General features: G+C 47.9%; 1 protein-coding gene across 3 annotated transcripts; it reads left to right on the plus strand.

The window, feature by feature from the left end:
* Positions 1-748: 748 nt before the first annotated feature.
* Positions 749-19,659, plus strand: ZBTB37 (zinc finger and BTB domain containing 37). Of its 3 annotated transcripts, none has more exons than XM_057379728.1 (5): positions 749-822; positions 2,567-2,676; positions 4,868-5,820; positions 7,172-7,271; positions 9,416-19,659. In XM_057379728.1, exons 3-5 carry the CDS (start codon positions 4,898-4,900, stop codon positions 9,902-9,904), a joined length of 1,512 nt encoding a protein of 503 aa, XP_057235711.1. In that variant the 5' UTR covers positions 749-822; positions 2,567-2,676; positions 4,868-4,897; the 3' UTR covers positions 9,905-19,659. The 3 variants fall into 3 exon arrangements, with proteins under 3 accessions (XP_057235711.1, XP_057235709.1, XP_057235712.1); XM_057379726.1 differs by lacking the exon at positions 749-822 and adding an exon at positions 979-1,188; XM_057379729.1 differs by lacking the exon at positions 749-822 and adding an exon at positions 979-1,188 and having other exon boundaries at positions 4,871-5,820.
* Positions 19,660-19,702: the final 43 nt, after the last annotated feature.

Here is a 19,702-nt window from a genome sequence, read left to right on the forward strand (position 1 = left end):
AGCCCAACTCACAGGACCTGCACAGGACTGTCGCCAGGCGTAACAGCATGTGCCTGAAAGCGCTGTCCAAATAGGCCTGGCAGCCTTGGGGCTGTGAAGGGAATTCTTAATCCTTCCGCAGCACTACTACATTTTACACAACCTTTCAAATTTATCTGCAAAAACAACCTCCTCAGAGGCCAGTGCAGAGGTAAAAAATCCAAACTCACAAAAACCGGAGCTTTATCGTCGTATTTACAGAGGGCACGTGACCTCGCCATATTACGGCAGCACACCTTGGGGTAAAAGGCTAGTAGGCAAGACCCCGTAATTCCACACCTGAAGTAATGCCAAGTATTACCCTGAGCTGTTCCTCTCCCAAAACCATGTGGGACTCTACAGGATCCCCTTCCCATGGGACCCTCCTCATACATCCCAAGGGCCGCCACGAGGCAGAGCTTCCGGCGGTCTAGGCCGCGGACCAGGCCCGGCGGCGCAATCCACTTCAATCCTCCCCCGCCACCGCCCATGGGCGACCGACCCGCATTTGCGGGGCCCCCACGCCGTCCCCCGGAGCGGTACCACCGCACTCCGGGCGGGGAATCGCCCCCACTCACCAGCGGTGCCGCACCACAGAACCAACGCAACCAGCACCGAGGGGCGGAAGAGACAGAAACCGCTGTGCCCGTCCYTTATATAGGACAAGTCACGTGGTGCCGACGTCCCCCGGACAGGGGCGGGGCGCAGGCTCACGGTCCGCACGGCGTTTCCTTCCGGGGCGCGGCCCGCGCTGGCGCGTTTCGGTTCCGGGCCGGCGCTGCGGGCCCTTCCCACCCCCGGCAGGTGAGGCCGGGCCGGGCGGGGCGGGCGGGGCCGCGGAGGCGCCGCGGAGGCGCGGGGGGCGGGGGGCGGGGGCGCGGCCGCCGCCTCGCGGGGCCGAGGGTGGGAAGGGCGGGGGCCGGGGGAGGTTGGCTCCGCCTGCCCCGCGGAGTCCCGGTGCGGTGTCCCGGCGTCCCGGCGCGGCTGTCACGGGTCAGAGCGAGCTGCGGGCTCCGCGGGAGGAGGGTCCGGGAGCGATGGGGCGGGGAGACGCCGAGCTCTCTGAGCCGGGTGCTGCGGGCGGGGAGGGGACGAGCGAGAAGCCACGGCCGCTCGTCACAGTTTAGMGTTCTATTTGGTTGCATCGTTGTCGGAGTCCCGTTGGAATGTGTAAGTAGCCAAGTAGGTTTGTTGGGGAGAAATTGTTCCCTGTGGGGGTGGTCCTGGCACAGGGTGCCCAGAGAAGCTGTGGCTGCCCCTGGATCCCTGGCAGTGTCCAAGGCCAGGCTGGACACTGGGGCTTGGAGCACCCTGGGATAGTGGAAGGTGTCCCTGCCCACGGCAGGGGGTGGAACGGGATGGGTTTTAAGGTCCCTTCCAACCCAAACCAATCTGGGATTTTAAGTAGGTCTCTCTGGGACCAGGGACAGGWCCCAGGGAACGGCTGGAGCTGTGTCAGGGGAGGTTTAGTTTGGGTATCAGGAAACGGTTCTTCCTCCAGAGGGTGGTCGAGCACTGAATAGGCCCCCCAGGGAATGCTTCCAGCCCCGAGGCTGCCAGAGCTCCCAGGAGCATTTGGACAGAGCTCTCAGGGATAGGATTGTTGGGGTGTCTGTGCAGGGCCAGAAGTTGAATTCGGTGGTCCCTGTGGGTCCCTTCCAGCTCAGGATATTCTGATTCTATGAAGTTGCCCAGTCACGGTAAATCTCAAACCAAAACTGGAGAGTTTTCAGTGTAGCTCTCAGGGTGACATCATCTGCAGTGTGGTCTGTCTCTGCTTTTTACCTGATGGATCAGAAATTTCTCCTGCTCTTGGTAGCTGCCTCACAGGCTGGAAGGCATTTGCTGAGATAAGTAAAGTCCAAGTCTCAGCTGGTGACACTTCATATTGCAATAGAAACAGCAGTGTCTCAGTGTGTGCCCTGTGCCGACACTCAGCTCAGCCTGCAGGTAAAGGTGGGTGCWGGTGATGGACTCCCCAGGGAAGAGAGAAATCAGGATGTCATTGCCCTGTCATTGTGGCTGAGGTGCAGAAGCTGACGAGAGGTCATTATGCAGGGGGACAGAAATCAGCCTCTGACAGGGTAGTTTGAACCGAAAGACAAATTCCCTCTTGCCAGCCTCTGAGTGGATCATAACGCACAGGTTCCTTAATACTGAGGTGGGCAGAACTCTGTGAGTATAAAGAGCAGATGGATTTCCCCTGCCTTTGGAGCAGGAGCTCACTTACTTTGGGCTCCCTGGGGAGCAGCTGCCTTCTGACCATTAAGRTCTGATGATTGGTTTTTTCCTTCTCTTTCTGTATGTGCCTCCTTCTTGCTCCTTTGGATGCTCATGGCCTTGGCAGAGGTGTTTCACYCTTGCCTTCCTTGAGAGTGCTCTGGGGCTCATTGCTTTAGGAAGAAGTGTTTTGGCAAGATGGTGAGCTAATCCTGCTGCTAGATCCTCTTGGCAAAACCAAGAATGACAARGCTTGACATTTATGACGTGCTTGGGAGAACCCAATTCCTGCACACTTCATTTTTTTCTTTCTTTTTACCTCCTAAAGGGGAAGGGGGCAACAAGTTTTCAGACCTTCTTGCTACATCAGAAGAAAAAAAAGAAAAGAAGGCAACACCCCCATTTCCTCCCCACTGCATGTAACTCACAGCACTCCAGGTAAGATGTCGGGTTTTCTATTTCCCCTTGTTCTGTACAGTTGATGTTCTGCTCCCAGCRCTGTGTTGATACAGACCTGTGCACTGTGGTGCCCTCATTTTTGTGGGGTTTGCTGCTTTCTCCCAAAGATAGGGAAGGACATGGAGCTGTTGCAGCGAGTCTAGAGGAGGCATCAAGATGATCAGAGGGATGGAGCAGCTCTGCTTTGAGGAAAGGCTGAGAGAACTTGGGTTGTTCATCCTGGAGAAGACAAACTTCAGGGTGACCTAATTGTGGCCTTCCAGTGCCTGGAAAGAACCTATAGGAAAAATGGAGAGAGACTGTTTACAAGGGATGGAGTGACAGGATGAGGGGGAATGGCTTCCGACTGACAGAGAGTAGGTTTAGATTGGGTACTGGGAGGATTGTGAGATCCTGGCACAGGGTGCTCAGAGAGGCTGTGRCTGCCCAATCCCTGGAATTGTCCAAAGCCAGGTTGGATGAGGTTTGGAGCAGCCTGGAACAGTGGAAGGTGTCCCTGCCCATGGCAGGGGGTGGAACAGGATGGGCTTTAAGGTCCCTTCCAGCCCAAGCCATTCTGGGATTCTGTAATAGGGGAAGGAGAGAAGAAGCCTTATGATGAGGCACTGTTCAGCTGCACTTGGTGCAGCTCTGTGCACTCCGGTCTCACTTTCCCAGGGACACGCAGCCATCCCACTGCTCCGTGATCCCTCAGCACAACTCCACAAGATTGGCAGGCTGTCCTGCAGCTTCAGGTTTAGTAACTGGGTTTGCCAAGTTTGCACAAAGCCTGCTTGGACCTATGGACATATGCTATGCTGCAATGCTCAAAAATTCAAATAAAAAGTCCTCCGAAGCCACACATGTTCTTCTGTGTGCCGAACCCTTCAATTCAGGGATTCCTTGGAGTGGGCATTGTGAGYCTTGGTATTCCCTGCCTGCCTGAAATGGTTTTGCCATCTGCAGGACTTTACTTAATCCATACTTCAGATGCCATCCAGCTTGGGCTCTACTCATATCATAAGCAGGCTTTAAAACAAGCATATTTACTTTTTTTTTTTTTCTTTCTGGATGAGTTTATGTCTAACTTTTGTTCATTCCAGATTTTTACCATATATGGTCAGGACTTATTTTCAAACTTTGCCAAAATGAAATGTGATGATGTGGTGGTGCATCCCCTACCCCCCATATCTGACCTTGCTGTTGTAGTTCTCGTAGTCTCCCGATAAACCTTGGCAGACTTGGCTGAGGAGTGAAGGGCCCCCCAACTACACCATGAGGTGCTCCCTGAACCTACCAGGAGCTCTTGTGTGGTAGAGGTGGGAACAACCAGGAACATCCCAGCCAAGGTGGGCAACAGGGGATGGGCCATGTATAACCTGGGTAAACCATTTACCCAGGTTGCAGCCTGAGTGGAGCAGCACTGTTGGGAATTGCGGCCTGAGTGGAATTGTCCTGTTGTTATTGCACTTGGGARAGTCCAGGAGTTACTGCCTTGGGATATGGCCAGGATGGRAACTTAGTGATGACCAAAGTCAATYGTCTKGGGACCCTACAGAAGTGATCCTGAGTGAGGCCCTCTGAGCTCTCCTGGGCTGCAGTGGTTTTTTTCACCCTCCTGTTACATATTTTCTGGCACACATCAGAAGTGCCACACATGATGGAAATCTCAGGTTAACAAGGCACTTAGGATGCCTTGAGGTCAGGTGTGTGCTGGCCAGCTTTTCAAAASTCCCTGGAGCATTTAGGTCCCGGAGTATCCTTCCCAGTTTCTGTTTTACAAAGGAGCTTTCCCCTATTACTTTCCCTTTTCAATAGTGCTTAGAAGGTACAAACGGTAAGTATTTTAATCCATTATGCAATTAGGTGCCTATTTTTAGTACCTGTGCCATTTTTAATGTTCTTTTTACATGCAGATGGGCTTTTATTGAGGCTGGCAGAACGAATTGTTTCGCTTGCTGAAGCCATGGGRAATGGGGGTCTGTTGGGGATTGGTTTAGGAAAACTCTTCTGCAGGGAGATGYAGATCATGGAGAGGTCAGAGAGCTGCTGGCAGGTGTGTGTGGCAATTCAATGGTGAGAAAGGTCTCTAAAAACCCTAGTGTTTTGAGCTGTGTGGAAGCAGGTGAAAAATGTTCTATATTCAAACGACTGGCTCTGCTAATGATGGGATCTTTTCCCCCTTTTCCAGCAGAGTTGTGTATCTGAGGCTGGGACAGCCATGGAGAAGAGTGGGAACATTCAGCTGGAGATTCCTGACTTCAGTAACTCTGTTCTGAGCCACCTGAACCAGCTGCGCATGCAGGGTCGGCTGTGCGACATCGTGGTCAACGTGCAAGGCCAGGCTTTCCGTGCGCATAAGGTGGTGCTGGCTGCCAGCTCGCCCTACTTCCGTGACCACATGTCCCTGAACGAGATGAGCACTGTGTCCATCTCCGTCATCAAGAACCCTTCAGTTTTCGAGCAGCTCCTCTCCTTCTGCTACACTGGCAGGATATGTCTGCAGCTGGCTGACATCATCAGTTACCTGACAGCCGCCAGTTTCTTGCAGATGCAGCACATCATAGACAAATGCACGCAGATCCTCGAGGGGATTCATTTCAAAATTAACGTGGCCGAGGTGGAAGCAGAATTGAGCCAGACCAGGACAAAGCATCAGGAGAGACCACCCGAGTCTAACCGGGTGACGCCAAATCTGAACCGTTCCCTGAGCCCACGTCACAACACCCCCAAGGGGAGTCGCCTGGGCCAGGTTAGCACCGTGCTGGACATTCGGGAGCTCAGTCCACCCGAGGAGTCCACCAGCCCCCAGATAATCGAGCAGAGCTCGGATGTGGAAGGCAGGGAGCCCATCCTGCGGATTAACAGAGCRGGACAGTGGTACGTTGAGACAGGGATGGGAGAGCGTGGGGCCCGCAACGACGAGGATGTTCGGGTGCTGGGAGGAGTGCGCATTAAGACAGAGAACCTGGAGGAGTGGCTGGGGCCAGAGCACCAGCCCTCGGGAGAAGATGGGAGCAGCGCTGAGGAGGTCACAGCCATGGTGATCGACACCACGGGCCACGGATCGCTGGGCCAGGAGGCTTTTGCCTTAGGCTCCTCTGGAGCCAAAGTGGTCAGGCCAACCAGCAGTGAGATCGACAGGTGGGTTTTCTTTAACTTAATTACTCACCTTAGCTGTAAGAGGAGGTTATGTGAGATTCTGACTTGGCTGGGTCAGTCGCTTTGGAACATTTCCTCTTCCTGTTTTCTGAGGCCATCTTAAGCATAGAGGCAAAGGAGGTTTTTTTTTACCTGATGTTAGGAAGTGTGTCCAGTGTGGGTAATAGTATTTTGGCTGGGTAGGGATCAGATCAGGATCTCCAGGTACAGGCTACCTTGGGAAATTACTTATTAGCTCTTAGAGGCTGGGTTCTCTTCCTCTCAGTGTTTCAGCTGAGAAGAGATTTTTGTTTAAAAWAATGTTCAGTTCAACCTCAGTAGATACTGGGTTCAGCATTCAGATTAATGAGATCATATGCAGTATGTGTTATGCAAARTGTCATTGCACTGGTGCCTTCTGGCCCAAAAATCTGGGGATTTGGCYGAGAAACAAGCCAGGCACCAGCTGTAGGTCAAGGTGTTCTCGGTGGCCCATGACAGCAGTGGGCCCTGGGTTTACATCTCTTGAGGCAGTTGAAGTGGCCTCCGCTGTTGTTTTGATTTATATGAGAGAGCTGAAAGCCTTTGTTGAAAAGAAGCAGTGAAATCTGCTGTGTTTGGATTCTCTATATCCGTCTGCTTCCCCTCTGYTCCAGCATTTGCCTTCTTGCCATAGGCTCAGGCCAGAGAAGAGATTTGGTAAAGGGCAGGTCTGTTGTATTTGGGGGTTTGTAATTCTGGGATTTCACTTCACATCTGCTTCTCTTCTAGCTCAATCCCATGGGGAAACAGCTACTTGGATATTCTGTCACTTGTCACTTGATAAATCAGTCAGTGGGAGCTGGCCCTTGGGAGAGCGATGCTTTCCTACTTCCTTAGCTCTGTTCCTTGGATCAGCTAGTSTACAGCATCTCTTTTTGCACTGCACTCTGTATGCACTGTTTCCCACCTGCAGTCCATCACATCCTTTGCATTTCACACTGGGAATGGAGGAGGAGGGTGTGAGTGCTAGAGGAGAGGTGTCCTCAGAGAAATGGTTTCTGTCTTGCTGAGAGTCACCCAGTGCCTGAATTCCCAGGGTCCTATTGGTTTGTTCATGATAGCAACCACTCTCTGTCACTGAATTGGAAGCCAAATGACTCAGTTTTATTTTCCAGATGTTTAGACTGAAACCACAGACTGGTATGATTTGGTTTTTCTGTTATCCTTGCACTGTTCTGCCTCCTGTGTGTTAGCTGGTGAGGGATGCAGAGATGCTATAGAGGTGCCTCTGTTGCTCACCCRTTGTTCTAAATGCCCCAGTGACCAGATGCCCATTAAAAATGCCATTTACCATTCTTCCCRCACCCTACAGATTTAGCCCTTCTGGTAGCATGGTTGCTGTGACYGAGCGGTACAGATCAAAAAGCGAATCTCCCGGGCGGATGGATGAGCCCAAGCAGCCCAGTTCCCAGGTAGGCAGATKAAGAAGTTTGTGAGTAAATGTTGGCATGAAGGTAAAAGGGACTGTGTTGCGATGGATGAAGTATGTCATATTTTATATTTGCTACTTTGGCAAAGGGTTCACTTGCTCACAGGAGAACGTGCTGGCTGTGTGCAATTTAAAACTGATTCTGCCCGTTATTTGGGATTTGGTCTAGATACATGGAAAACACAAGGAGTTTCTCTTGTTGTTTGAGAGTACAAATATCCACCCTCATTCTGGGCAGGCCACCAACTCCTGAGGAGAAACCCTGTTTGCCTGCAGAGCTGCCTCTGCCCTCAAACACTGGCAGCAAATGCGTGAGCTGGGGGAGGAGGTGTGGCTTGGCTTCTGTGGAAGATGGGTGACAACAGCTGAGCCTTTCTATGCTGGTACCAAAACCATTCCTAAAAGCCATCCAGGCACTACACCAATAAACCCTAGAGGTTTATCCACCCSTAGAGTGTCAAGAGCTGTGGGTTTGTAGAGAGGTCTCTGTTTCTTCTCCAAGTGACTGTGTTGCCCAGCAGAATTTGCAACATAAAGGAGCTCTGAATTCTCTGCTTTGCTGGGCACMGTTTTGGGGTAGGAGGGAGGATGCACAGAAATGGGTGGGCAGTGGGCTGTAGTATGCAGCAGAGTGGGGCATGGCAGCAATACCTGCACCTTGTCATTTRGGGCTGATTTTGTTGCTTCCACTCAGTGTCACAGTGGCACTGTAGTGCCAGTGTGTCAGCCAACAGTGCAGGACTCTCATGAGCATGGCAGGTAGGGAATGTGTCTGTGCGTAAGCAAAGGACTTGGCTGGAGGCAGCTGAGGAGATACTAGGCTGCTCTGCCAAGTGAAGCAAAGGGGAAAAATTGTGGTGGCTGTCTGCTGTCTTTGTTAGACACTTCCAGAAATAATAGATACCTTTTTGTTCCTGTTTCGCAAAGCTTTGTTTTGTGTCCTCAGAAGACATTGAGAAAATTTCAGGTCAAACCAACCCTCTAGGGGAAATTTGACATACTAAGAAATTTTAGCTCTGCCTACAGAAAAGCTGCTCTTACTTCTCCATTGCACAGTGGCTTCAAACATGAAAACTTAGGCTTTACACGCCATGGGGAAGTATCACCATTTTCCACTCTCCTGGCATTGCCATATCCTTACTAAAATAGCCTGCCCGTGATCCCTGCCCAATGACAGTGGTAGAGTGGAAAGGAGGAACCAGAGCTTTATGTATCCCCTTTAGTCCTGAGCAGCTTCCCTGTGCCTGTCCAGCTGGATTCAGCAGCACCTGGCACAGGTACACTGCTGCTCATGCTTGCAGAGCCCTGGCTGGCGGAGATGCCCTTCTGCTGTTACACTGGTTGCTTCTCCACTTTTGGCACTCTTGGGAAGCAGCATTGGGAGAGTAAACAGTGTACCTTGAGCACAAAAGCATTTTGGAGTTGGTCTGTTTCTGCTCAGTCTGAATATGGTGGCAAGAAGTGTCTGTGCAGAGACCAGGCTTGCAGTTTAGGTTGCCCTTGGCTGTTTGTCTGTGCGGCTTCAGAAAATACAGAGGAGTCCTTGCTGTGCAAGCCACATCAGGCACAGCCTTGCCTGTGATGCCACGGGGTTGGGCTGGGTTACACAGTCAGGCAGGCAAATGTTCATTGTAAAACGAACCCTGAGTGACTCCTGAAGACTTTCAGATACCATTCCATTCGTGGTTTACCCCTCCTGTGTTTTACTGCAAGCTCATCAGTTGGCTTCTTTTTTTCTGACTTTCAGTAAGAAAAACAGAAGGTGATACACCCAAGCGTTTTAATCAAACCAACACAAATTTTTTAAAAAGTAACAAGTATCRACACATGGTCCCCAACAGTGTTGGTGGCCAAGCACCCTTGTGACAAGGGCTGTCTTTTCTTCCCCAGATCCATGGAATGACTTGGCAGAAGGGGCCTCTGCAGCGGTGGTTTATAATTGATTGCTTGTTTATCTTCAGCCCCAAGGCCCCAGTTAAGCACTTAAATGTGTGCTTGAGGTTGCAAACATTAGTGCTGCTGATTTCGAGGTTTGGCACATGCTTTACTGACTGGACCCAGGCCTGATCTTCTCTGCAACTTATTTTAGGCTGCTTGTTATTTAAATCTGTGCTATTTCCTTGTCAGGGGGAGGAATCAGCCATGCTCGGAGTGAGCGGTTACGTGGAATATCTGAGGGAGCAGGAGGTTTCAGAGCGCTGGTTCCGGTACAACCCACGGCTCACGTGTATTTACTGCGCCAAATCCTTCAACCAGAAGGGCAGCCTGGACCGGCACATGCGGCTCCACATGGGCATCACTCCTTTTGTGTGCCGCATGTGTGGGAAGAAGTACACGCGCAAGGATCAGCTGGAATATCACATCCGCAAGCACACAGGCAACAAACCCTTCCACTGCCACGTGTGTGGCAAAAGCTTCCCTTTTCAGGCCATCCTCAACCAGCACTTTCGCAAGAACCACCCCGGCTGTTTGCCCCTGGAGGGGCCCCACAGCATCTCCCCTGAGACCACCGTCACGTCGCGGGGGCAGGCAGAGGAGGAATCCCCTCCGCAGGAAGAGGCTGTAGCTGTGGGGGAGACAGCCCAGGGGTCTGTGTCCACAACTGGGCCGGATTGAGACGTGGCTGCGGATTCCCGGGAAAAAGGACCGTCTTCCCGTTCCTGGCTCTAAAGAGTCAGCGCCAACCTGGCAGGCTGGTACTGTAATTAGTGCAATGCCACCACTGAACAGAAAGAAGCTCCCCTGATGTTGCCAAAATAGAAAAATCTTTCTCCTTCTCTTTCTTCCTCTCTCTCTCTTCCTCTCACACACCCACACACACACACCCATAGAGTGTTAAATGTTTTTCTCCCTTATTCCTCCTCCTCTTGGAGAAAAACAGAACAACTGTGTCAATCAACTTCTTATTCAGGGATCGACAGGATTTTAAACTTTTTTACTGTTCCACAGTGATCTGAGATGAGCAGTCATTTGTATTTTTGGACAACGCTGTGGCCCAGCAGGGCATCCCACCGGCAGTGCCGGGTTCAGCCACAGAGCCATATCCACTGCTCCCGCTTGAGGGGAGAGCAGGGGCAAGGGGGCCATTGCCTTTCTCCCTTCCCCAGGTAGTTGCCATGGTAAAGAAAACAAAAAGACTGTCCTGGTGGAAGCTGCCTTGCCCGTGCGTATTTATCCCAGTCTTATTTTTTGTGTGTCTCTTTACATTTTGATTTGAACTGTTATTTTAGGGCTTTGGGCTTGCCTGTTCCAGGTGTGTGGCCCCGGTGCCCCTTGTTGAAGTGGGCACAGCTACAAAGTGGTATTCCAGGGGTCAGCAAAATGTGAAGGAAGCACTTCAGCTACTGAGAGTGGAATTGAGCAGCTGTGAGGTTAGTGTGAGACTCTGATGCATTGGGAGGAGGGCTGGAGGGGTCTCTCAGAGGAGGTTCTCCTCTGCTGGTGCTGATCTGGAGAGCTCGGAACACTCTGACGTCCTGGCTGGAGCGCTACCATGCTTTGGCTGTTGCCAAGGGCTAGGAAGAGATTTTTATGGACTGGCTGAATTGCGGAGTTAGAGGCTGGCTACCAAAGTCCTCCTTCACCCCTGCTCCCCTCTTGAGATGCACTTGATCTTTTAGAACAGCAATATGGGATATGGAAATACTGCAATGTTGTCACCACAGCCGAGCAATTGTGGCTGGTTGCTTTTAAACCTGTTTCTACAAACTAGTTTGATAACTTTTTTATCAATGAAATGCAAAAAGAAAAGAAAACCCTACTCTATTTCTTATAACAGTTCAGGATACTTAAAAGTGAATGGTTCCTAGAGCAATCACAACTCTGTCCCCTTGCATGGACTTGAGATTTTTGTACTCTAAGTAGCTCTGAAGTTTTAGAGCAAGTTTAGCAAACCTGGAGAGACATGCCTGCGTGTGTATTGTTGGTGTTTGCACGGGCTTATGTGGTTCATAACCAGAAAAGCATGGGACAGATAAGTGCAAATATCCTGACATCTTTTTTTTTAAAAGAAATATGCAATATTTTAAGAGTTTTCTTTGGTCCTGATGCCAAGTTGTTCACAATGTAGGGGGGAGTGAACAACAGGTTGTGCCTGTTGGGTTTGGTGAAGGATTTCTCTTGAGGATGTACAATGTGTATGATAAGGAAGGTGAAGTTCTGAACCTTAAGGTGATGGGAGGAACAAGGAGACCTTGGAAAAGAAATACATTTCATCTTGCTTCAGCAAGGAAGCTGGATGACTGTTAGAGTGGGGGCTTAGCAGGCAGGAGACTGACCAAGTGGCAGTAGAGCTTGACCTGCAGTGTGACTGCACAGTTTTGGGCACATGGAAAAGTCTCCAGCCCTTGCTTTCCCCCATCTGCAAACTGGGACTAGGATGATTTTCCTGCCCCTTTGAAGGGAATAATTTGGAGAAGGGTGATGTATTCTTGTCTTGCTTTACAGATTTTTYGTATGTGAGGAGTCTGATTGTTCCTCCCATCTGTCTCTCAAAAAGAGATGTGGCTCTAATGCGTTTTTGTGTGTGGGGAAGGGCTCAGTGTGTAACAGGGATGTGCTCTTATGAGAGGAACCTTTGCAGGTGTTCTGAGCTGGGCACCTGCAAAATACCATTTCATTGACCATTTCAAACAGGAGAACTGATATTTCACCTCCGTTTTCCTTCTGTCCCTTTTTCCTACTCTCCTGTCAAGTGCATCATCACACAGGGAGTGATTTGGCCACCCAAACAACCAGCTCCTTCAGTTTTCCTGGCAAAGGTCAAACAGGATGGTACCAAAACAGTGAGGTTGCCAGAGAGCAGTGGCAGAGGATGAGGTGAGAGGGTGGCCAAGGTAGGTTTTGTTGCAATCAAGGTGTGGGGAGGAGTGGAGATGTGCTGCTTTAGTCATAGCTTTTGAAGTTACCAAAAATGAAAAAAGTTAAAAACTTTGAAATCCTATCCTGTTCACACTAGAGAGCATCAAAAGTTGCTTTTAGTTGCTTAAAAGATTTTTAAGTGTTTTAAAACAGAAATTTTAAAAGAATACTACCAAACTATAAAAACATAAAATTATTTATATACATATATTATATAAAAATATAGTGGGAAAGTTTCCCTGTTAAGCTTGCTGTGAAGAGAAGGGTGAAGGTGCAGTAACTGCTACACAAACATTTTTCTGAGACAGATGGCAACTGTAGTGAAGAAGGGCTGACATAAAATGGTGAATGCCTTTGTTCCCATGGCATAGCTGTGAGTTTCTTAAGCAGGTTTTTGTTTTACTATATCAATACTGTGAATGGAGGACCATCCAGACAGTCTGGGATGCCAACAGAGCATCCTGTTTGCTGATTCACTACATTAAGTGGCCTAGTGAAAACCATGACATTGGTCCTTCATACCTTACTGGGCTGAAAACAAAGCTTGTGAAAGGTTTTTATTTTTTCCTCCTTTATGTTTGCTTTTGGGTTTTGTTTGGGGGGGGGTTTGTTGTGCAGAGGTTGCCACTGTATAAATTATCATTTCTGATTGCATGCAAAAGAGCCAATATTCTTGCCCAGGCCTCGCTGAGCTGAAGTTTATAGCTTGTAGGTAGAGTCAATATAAGGTATGGTAGTGGGAATCATTTTGATATTATTTCTGTACATTTAATGGATGTGTATGTGTATGTATGTGTGGGAATCACGATGTCTAATATCTCTTGAACAGTGCTGAAAGCAGTTCAGGCCCATCTGCACTAGACAGTGGAACCAGTTCCGAAGGAAGTATTCTTAAACATTTCTTTCAATGGTTGACTTCTTCAGTGCAGCTGAGACCAAGGTTCAAGAAAAAAGGGGTTGGAGGTCACATACGGTATGGAGAAACCTCATGTGAATATTCTGGCAGTGGTGTAGCTACTTAGAGGTGCTTTCCCTGTCAGAATGATACCGTGTTCTGTTGTCTCTGCGTTGGTGTGGCTCTTTACAGTTGCACCAAAGCTGTGGAGAATCAGATGCCAACTTTCCAAGTGCAAATGCTTCTGTGATGGGTTGAGGCACAGCTTTGCATTCCCACGTCTAGCTGCATCTTTTTCTGCCAAAACTGTGATTTCAACTGTGATTTAAGGAGGATGTGAAGAGAACTCTCATCATTTAATACCTCTGTACGTAACATTTCTGTCTGCTTTAGAGTTAGGGCTTACTAACCCATTTGTTTGCTTGCCTCAGGCAACAGGGAGAATACACTCTGGTTTTACAGTTTGCTTTCTCGGATGCGGACACATTTCTTAGTTCTTTGCTGTCAAAGAACTCACCTCCCAAATGTGAAGAGTTGTAGTTAYCTCCTTAAGCCTGCAGCAAGCCCTGGTGCCAAGTCTCAGCAGAGTGATGTGATGGTTGCTGTTCCAGGCTGTTCCCTGCTGCTGCCAGCTTCCCTGTGAATAGCTGTGAAAATAACAGGAATTATGTTGCTGCTTTGGAGAAAAGCTAAACCTCAGAAGAGATGACCAATATGAAGCTGGGAAAAGAAGGCCAAAATGCAATGGGAGGACGTGAAAACAAATTGTGCTTTGTATTTCCAACAGCTAGAGAGCGATGAATGAGAGGCTTTATGGAATGTTAATTTGTAACAGGAGGCTGAGAACATGCTTGAAGCTACTTAGTAAGATCCAGGGATAGCCTGGTGAGAGCCAGAGCAGCCGGTGCAGGTGGGTGGTCCCTCCTTGTTCTCCCAGCATCATCCACCATCAGGTTTAGTCCTTGGACTTTCCTACATCTTCTCTGCAATATTCTCAAGCTGTGATCTGTATAATTTCACTTTAGTTGGGGTTTCTGAAAGGCAGGAAGAACAGAAAGCGTGTTGTGAGTCTGCTGCTGTTTCAAACCCAGTGAGGGCGACAGCGCCTGATCCCATTCCCATCTGACAACTCGCCAGAGCTGGAATAGCACTGAGAACAAGTTGTGGCCCTGCTGAAAAGCGAGGCTAGCTCAGCACAGAGGGCACACAGCCAGGATTTCATCCCTCTGTGAGCTCAAGGTTGAAATAAATGGACAGGACAGCTCTCCCTCTTCTCCTGCTCTGGTTTTGTGACAGCTCCGTAGCTGTTTTTATCCCTCACCTCTGCAGTAGGAATGTCACTTAAACAGGGAGATGCCCATTTCAAGAAGTGATTCCAAGCAGTGTGGTTCTAGAGCAGAGTTCTTGGTCCTTTTGGTGATTCAGCCCTAAGGAGGAGCAGAGTTGTAGCTTTTATTTGCTGCTGACTTCATCTCTACTGCAGAATCCAATGTATAGATAGAAAGGCAGCTGCAAAGGTGGCATTGATTTGGGTGGAATGTGGCTTGAGGGATAGATGGGATCATGCATCTTGAAAACGATCCAAAAATAGCACTTGAAATTATTTGAACTTTACCAAATTCTTCTCTTTGATCTGCGACATGCCTGCTAATTAGCCATGCCAGCATCCAAGTGTTTCTGCAGATTTGTGACACCAAAGGCTGTTCTTGCTCTGCTGGAAATATTTTGGGGATGGGAGAAGTCCCTGCTTGTGGCAGGAGGGTTGGACTAGATGGCCTTCTTAAGGACTCTTCCAACCCACACCATTCTATAAGCCAAGAAACTGTAATTCAGGGAGACTTTTTGCCAAGGTTTGGACTCTCATTTTTCCTGGGAACTGAGCCTGTGGCCAGGACTGCAGTTGCAAAGTCGGGATCGACCGGCATAGCAAATAATGTGGTGAGCATTGCTCCTTTCACAAGGTGAGAGCCATGCACAGAGTTTTGACATCTGCAGTGAAAGGGCCTAAAGAGGAGCGCAGAATCCCAATTTCAGTCATTGTCATTCAAAGTACTTTTTAATATAGAATGCACACATACACATGTATGTACATTTATATATATATATATTTGTAACCAAATAGAACTATGCAAATAATACTGGCTGCTTCTTGAAACTGAAATCTACCAGAACATTTTGGAATAGAGTAGATTTGGAGTAGACTTGTGGGGTTTTTTTGTTGTGGTTCAGTTATAAAATGCAGCGGACCAAAGTTTTGCTGCAGTTAATCTTGTTAGAAATTCAGTTTATTCCTAACCTGGAACCCACTCAAGTGGGTTATAAAATTATCTGAAGAGTCCTGCCATCTCTGAAATATTTCCATCTGCTGAAAGGCTTTGGCTTGGCAAATGTAAGGAAACACAGAGGCTGAGAATTAGGAGAGATTGAATGCAATGTTTGGGCTAATAGAATCAAGAAAGGACTGGGAGCATTTTCTTTTGGATGTAGGATTGAGTTGGCTTCAAGGTGATGGAGGCAGTGATCAGAGGCAGTGATTCATCTCTGGGATCAATTCTGCTTTTGATGGGGGTATCTGAAAGCTTTCTGTTGAATCTAATGGTACCAGAGTTTAGGCTGCTGGGAGAAATTCCACATTGTTTCTGCTATTTCTTTGTGTCAGAACTGATCTTTGCTTTTAGGATTAACTGCAGTGTATCAGTGATCTTTGGCTTTTTATTCCTAGGACTGTAGACAATTCAGGTTTCCCATGACATTATCCTCATCCCAACTGTGAACAAGTTACTACTGCTTCTTATAATTTATTGTCTTTCTGTTCTTGAACGTCTGTGTGATCCGGCTGGTCACCAGCACCACCTTCCAGTGCTTCATTAGCTTTTATGCACAGGGAATTGTTGCAATGGATAAGTTGACCATGCTAGCTGGAAGAGTAGAAGCCTTCAGAGAAAGACTTTTCCTTCCTCTAGCTGTCATTAAGGAGTGCACACACACATACCTGTATATACGTATATATAAACAAATATAAAGTGTTTCAATATAAACTCATTTAGCATTATTCTTATTTAATTTATATTTTAATCCAGTTGTAAACCAAAGTATTACAGCTTGTGAAATGATGTGTCTTGGAAATGGGGGGAACCTTTTTGAGGTGGGAATTCTGAAAGGTGTTTAGTGACAAAAGCATGGATACTAGTAAGACTTAGGAGCTTGTGCTGCTGGGGAGTTGCAGCCTTGAAAATATTTGAAACTTGCTGGGTAAAGTTGAATGGTGGGTCCTTCTGAAAGTGTTTTTTTGTGGTCCTTAACAGTTTTGTAGGAAAACAAGGATATTCTGGCAAAGCTAGAAATAAAAGGGGACAAGACAGCGAATCAGACTGTGATCTGGCAGAGCTGGGAGCTGGGGAGGAAGCCACAAACCAGCCACTGATGTGTTTAGTGTCTAATTTAAGGTTTTGGGAAATGAGCCGTTGCTATTTACTGATGTCTAGAAGTGGTTGAGGTTTTTTAGTAACTTCTGTGAAGGTGCATGTTCTAGCGCCACCAATGCGAAGAAATAATGGGTTCAAAGATAAGATCTTGCTGATTTTTCTGTGCCAGGGAATGATTACCTTTCCAAGGAATTAGCAAGTGCTAAGAACAAAGTCACCTCTAACATGTCCTGAAGGCTTGGCAGTAGCTCTGCTCCCTCTGGGGAGGAGGAAGACAACTGAAATAAGATGAGAGCTCATCTGGGGCTGGTGGCAGTGGAACTGCACAGGAGGTCAGGTACAGAGGTGGGACAGCAGCAAAGCATCACTGGGAAGAGGAGTGCGTGTGTCTGGTGTGCCATGGATGCTGTGGGCAGGGAAATTCTGGATTTGGAACCTGTGTAGGGGCAGGAGCGTGCAGGAAATGCTGCTGCCTTGCGAGACAGGTCTCCAAAGATGTTTATCCGGGCATGTGAGAGCTGAGCAGTACCAGTGTTTTCCATGCTGGAGCTGTGCATAGAATGGGTTAGTCCCCTGTGGCGGCAGATATGCTGTGAGCATTTCAGAAGCTCCACTGGAAGGAACTGAAGGGTGGGAAGTGAAGGGTGGAAAGGTCAGTACCAGTCTTCAAAGTGCCATTTTTTGAGTGTTAGCTTTTCTAGCAAGTGTAGAAGACTGAAGCGTGTTTTTATTTGAGTGCTCTCTCCTGTACCTACATAATTTCTCCTGTTTAAACTCCACAGCTCTGGGGAGGGTGCAGAGAAGATGAAGCCAGACCCTTCCTGGAGGCACACAATGAAAGGAGGAGCAGCAATAGGCAGCAGTTTATACAAGAATCAGGTTAGGTATGATAAGACATTGTCTCACCTTGATTAGAGCCAAACAGCACTGGATCAGGCTGTCCAGAGAGGCTAAGCAATCTCCATCCTGGGAGAGTGCAGCTTCCAAGTTCCTGTTTCTGTTGGACTGTGCCAAGCTGTATTTTTGTTATGTTTTTTAAGTATTATGTAAAACAGGCAGCTTTATTAGGCTTCCTAGTTCGTATCAGTTAAGCTTTTGAAACATATTCAGGTGTTCTTAAATACTGCTGTGTAAGTTCCTTGTTTAATCTGACATATTCTGATCTATTATTTTACTGCAGTTACCTAAGGCAATACTTAAAACCAAATCAGTTCATTAATTTTTTTGCCGACTGTCAGCTATGTTAAGCCTTCAGCTTAGTTTTTATTAATGTACTTAACACTCTTCCCCTCAGATCTGTGGTGAAATGGCTGCATTATTTTTATACTGCAGTGAGGCTCATTTATTTAAATCTACCCATTACCTTTGCAGTCAGACCTAATACCATTGGCTATGAAACTGTGGAACTAATGAGCAATAAAAAATGAAGTTGGATTGATTAATTTACTGCTGGTCATAAAATACAGAGAGTGGCAGTATAAAAGGATAAAATTCAATTAAAATTATTTACTCAAATCACAGAATCACAGGATGGTTTGGGTTGGAAGGGACCTCAAAGCTTATCACATTCCAACCCCCCTGCCATGGGCAGGATGCTTCCATTAGAATTCCAACAGAAATTACTGAGTCTGGGGCAGGGGGAGGAGTCACAAAACTAGCCTGAGAGAAACAAATTTTATCTTGATAATGCCATTTATTTGGTTACCCATCTGGTCAAGTTTCAAAAGCTGTTTCTTGAGGTTTCCCTGGAGTCCGCTTGTTGATCTACGCGTCTTGGGCATTGGTTTGATATGGGGGTTTGTGCCCCCGATAGAATTTTAGGAGAGTTTCCATGTCTAAGGAAACTCTCTGGATTACTGTGAAGCTTTCCTTGAATCCTTCCTTGCCTGTCCATTGGTAACCGAACGCAACTCTTGGCTGCAGGAGGCCAGTGGGAGGAGGGAGGGTGGCAGCTGTGGGTGACACTAATGAGAGGTGGGCAGTGCAATTCTCCTGTTGACAGATTGAATTTTGGGAAGGGGCGTGAAGCCCCAGCCCCGTGTTGGCTATCCCCAGCCCAGAGGGTTCTTTCAGCTGATGTTTGTTTGCAGAGGCTGTTTACAGGGCAGCCTGGATCTCTGACAAAGATGCAGGGAAGGAGGGTGTAGGTGGCATGCAGGCACTTTTCTCACATGTTAGAAGGTATCCTAAGCCAGGGTTGTGCTGTTGGAGGAAGTGCCCAGGTGGGATTGAGAGTAGAATTTTGTCATACCTTATGCTTAAGACTGATTCTTTGGGCTCTCTCCTAAGGCACTGGCCTGAGCAGAAAGCTGACACCAGACAGCTTCCAGGGCTGTGTTGTCACGGGGCAAGTGCTGCAAGGAATATTGGAAGGGGAGAGGAGTGTGGCAGTTCAAATAAGGCATGGCTCTTCTATGTTTGTGTGACATAGCTGACGTTTAGCACAGGCAAGAGCAATCCTCAGTGGCAAAACAGACTTTTCTGAATAAGGTCTTTTAGAAGCTGAATTGGGAGGAGAATAACGTGCATCTGTATGTTCTTGCAGCAACATATTCCTCACCTTATGCCCCACACTTGCAGGGAGGAATAGGGAAGGATGAGAAGACTGGATCAGATGTTAATTCATGGAAATGGAAGCAAGGTATTCAACGCACTGCTTTAGTCTGGAAAGGGAAGGGAATGAAGAGAGTTTTCCCAAGCCTCTAGTGTATTAAACACTAGCTGGAGCTCCGGTGAGCTGTGGCCCCATTGTCCCCAGAGCTCCCCTCATTTCCCTGGTGTCACCCCACCTTTCCTGTACAACACTGTGAATATTCTATCAGTAGCTCTTTCTAAAACTTTTTTTTTTTTCCATGAAAACTGCTCAGAGCGGGAAATGCTGTCCTACTGCAGGAGCGGACGGGATGTGACCCCCAAACAGGGCACAGATAGTGGAGTAGTGGTCGAGAATTGTAGGAGTTAACAAGGGAAGTGGCTTTGTATAGCACTATGCTAATCAAATATCACCTTGTAACAAACTTAACTGACAATCAATTTCTAAAATACAAAAGCCTCTTAGAGGGAATAGTCAAGTGTCAATAGTCTTCACCAGAAAGATTTAAGTGGGATAACTTGACAAAGAGCACAGGAGGGTTCTTTTGGGGTGGTTTTTTTTTGGTGTTYTTTTTTTTTTGTTGCTTTTTTTTTTGTTTTTCTTTGGGTTTCTTTTGATTTTTTTTTGTTGGTTGGTTGATT

Source organism: Malurus melanocephalus, unplaced genomic scaffold (assembly GCF_030028575.1).
Source record: "Malurus melanocephalus ecotype Western Australia unplaced genomic scaffold, MMel_1.1 scaffold_419, whole genome shotgun sequence".
In the NCBI taxonomy this organism is placed as follows: domain Eukaryota; kingdom Metazoa; phylum Chordata; class Aves; order Passeriformes; family Maluridae; genus Malurus; species Malurus melanocephalus.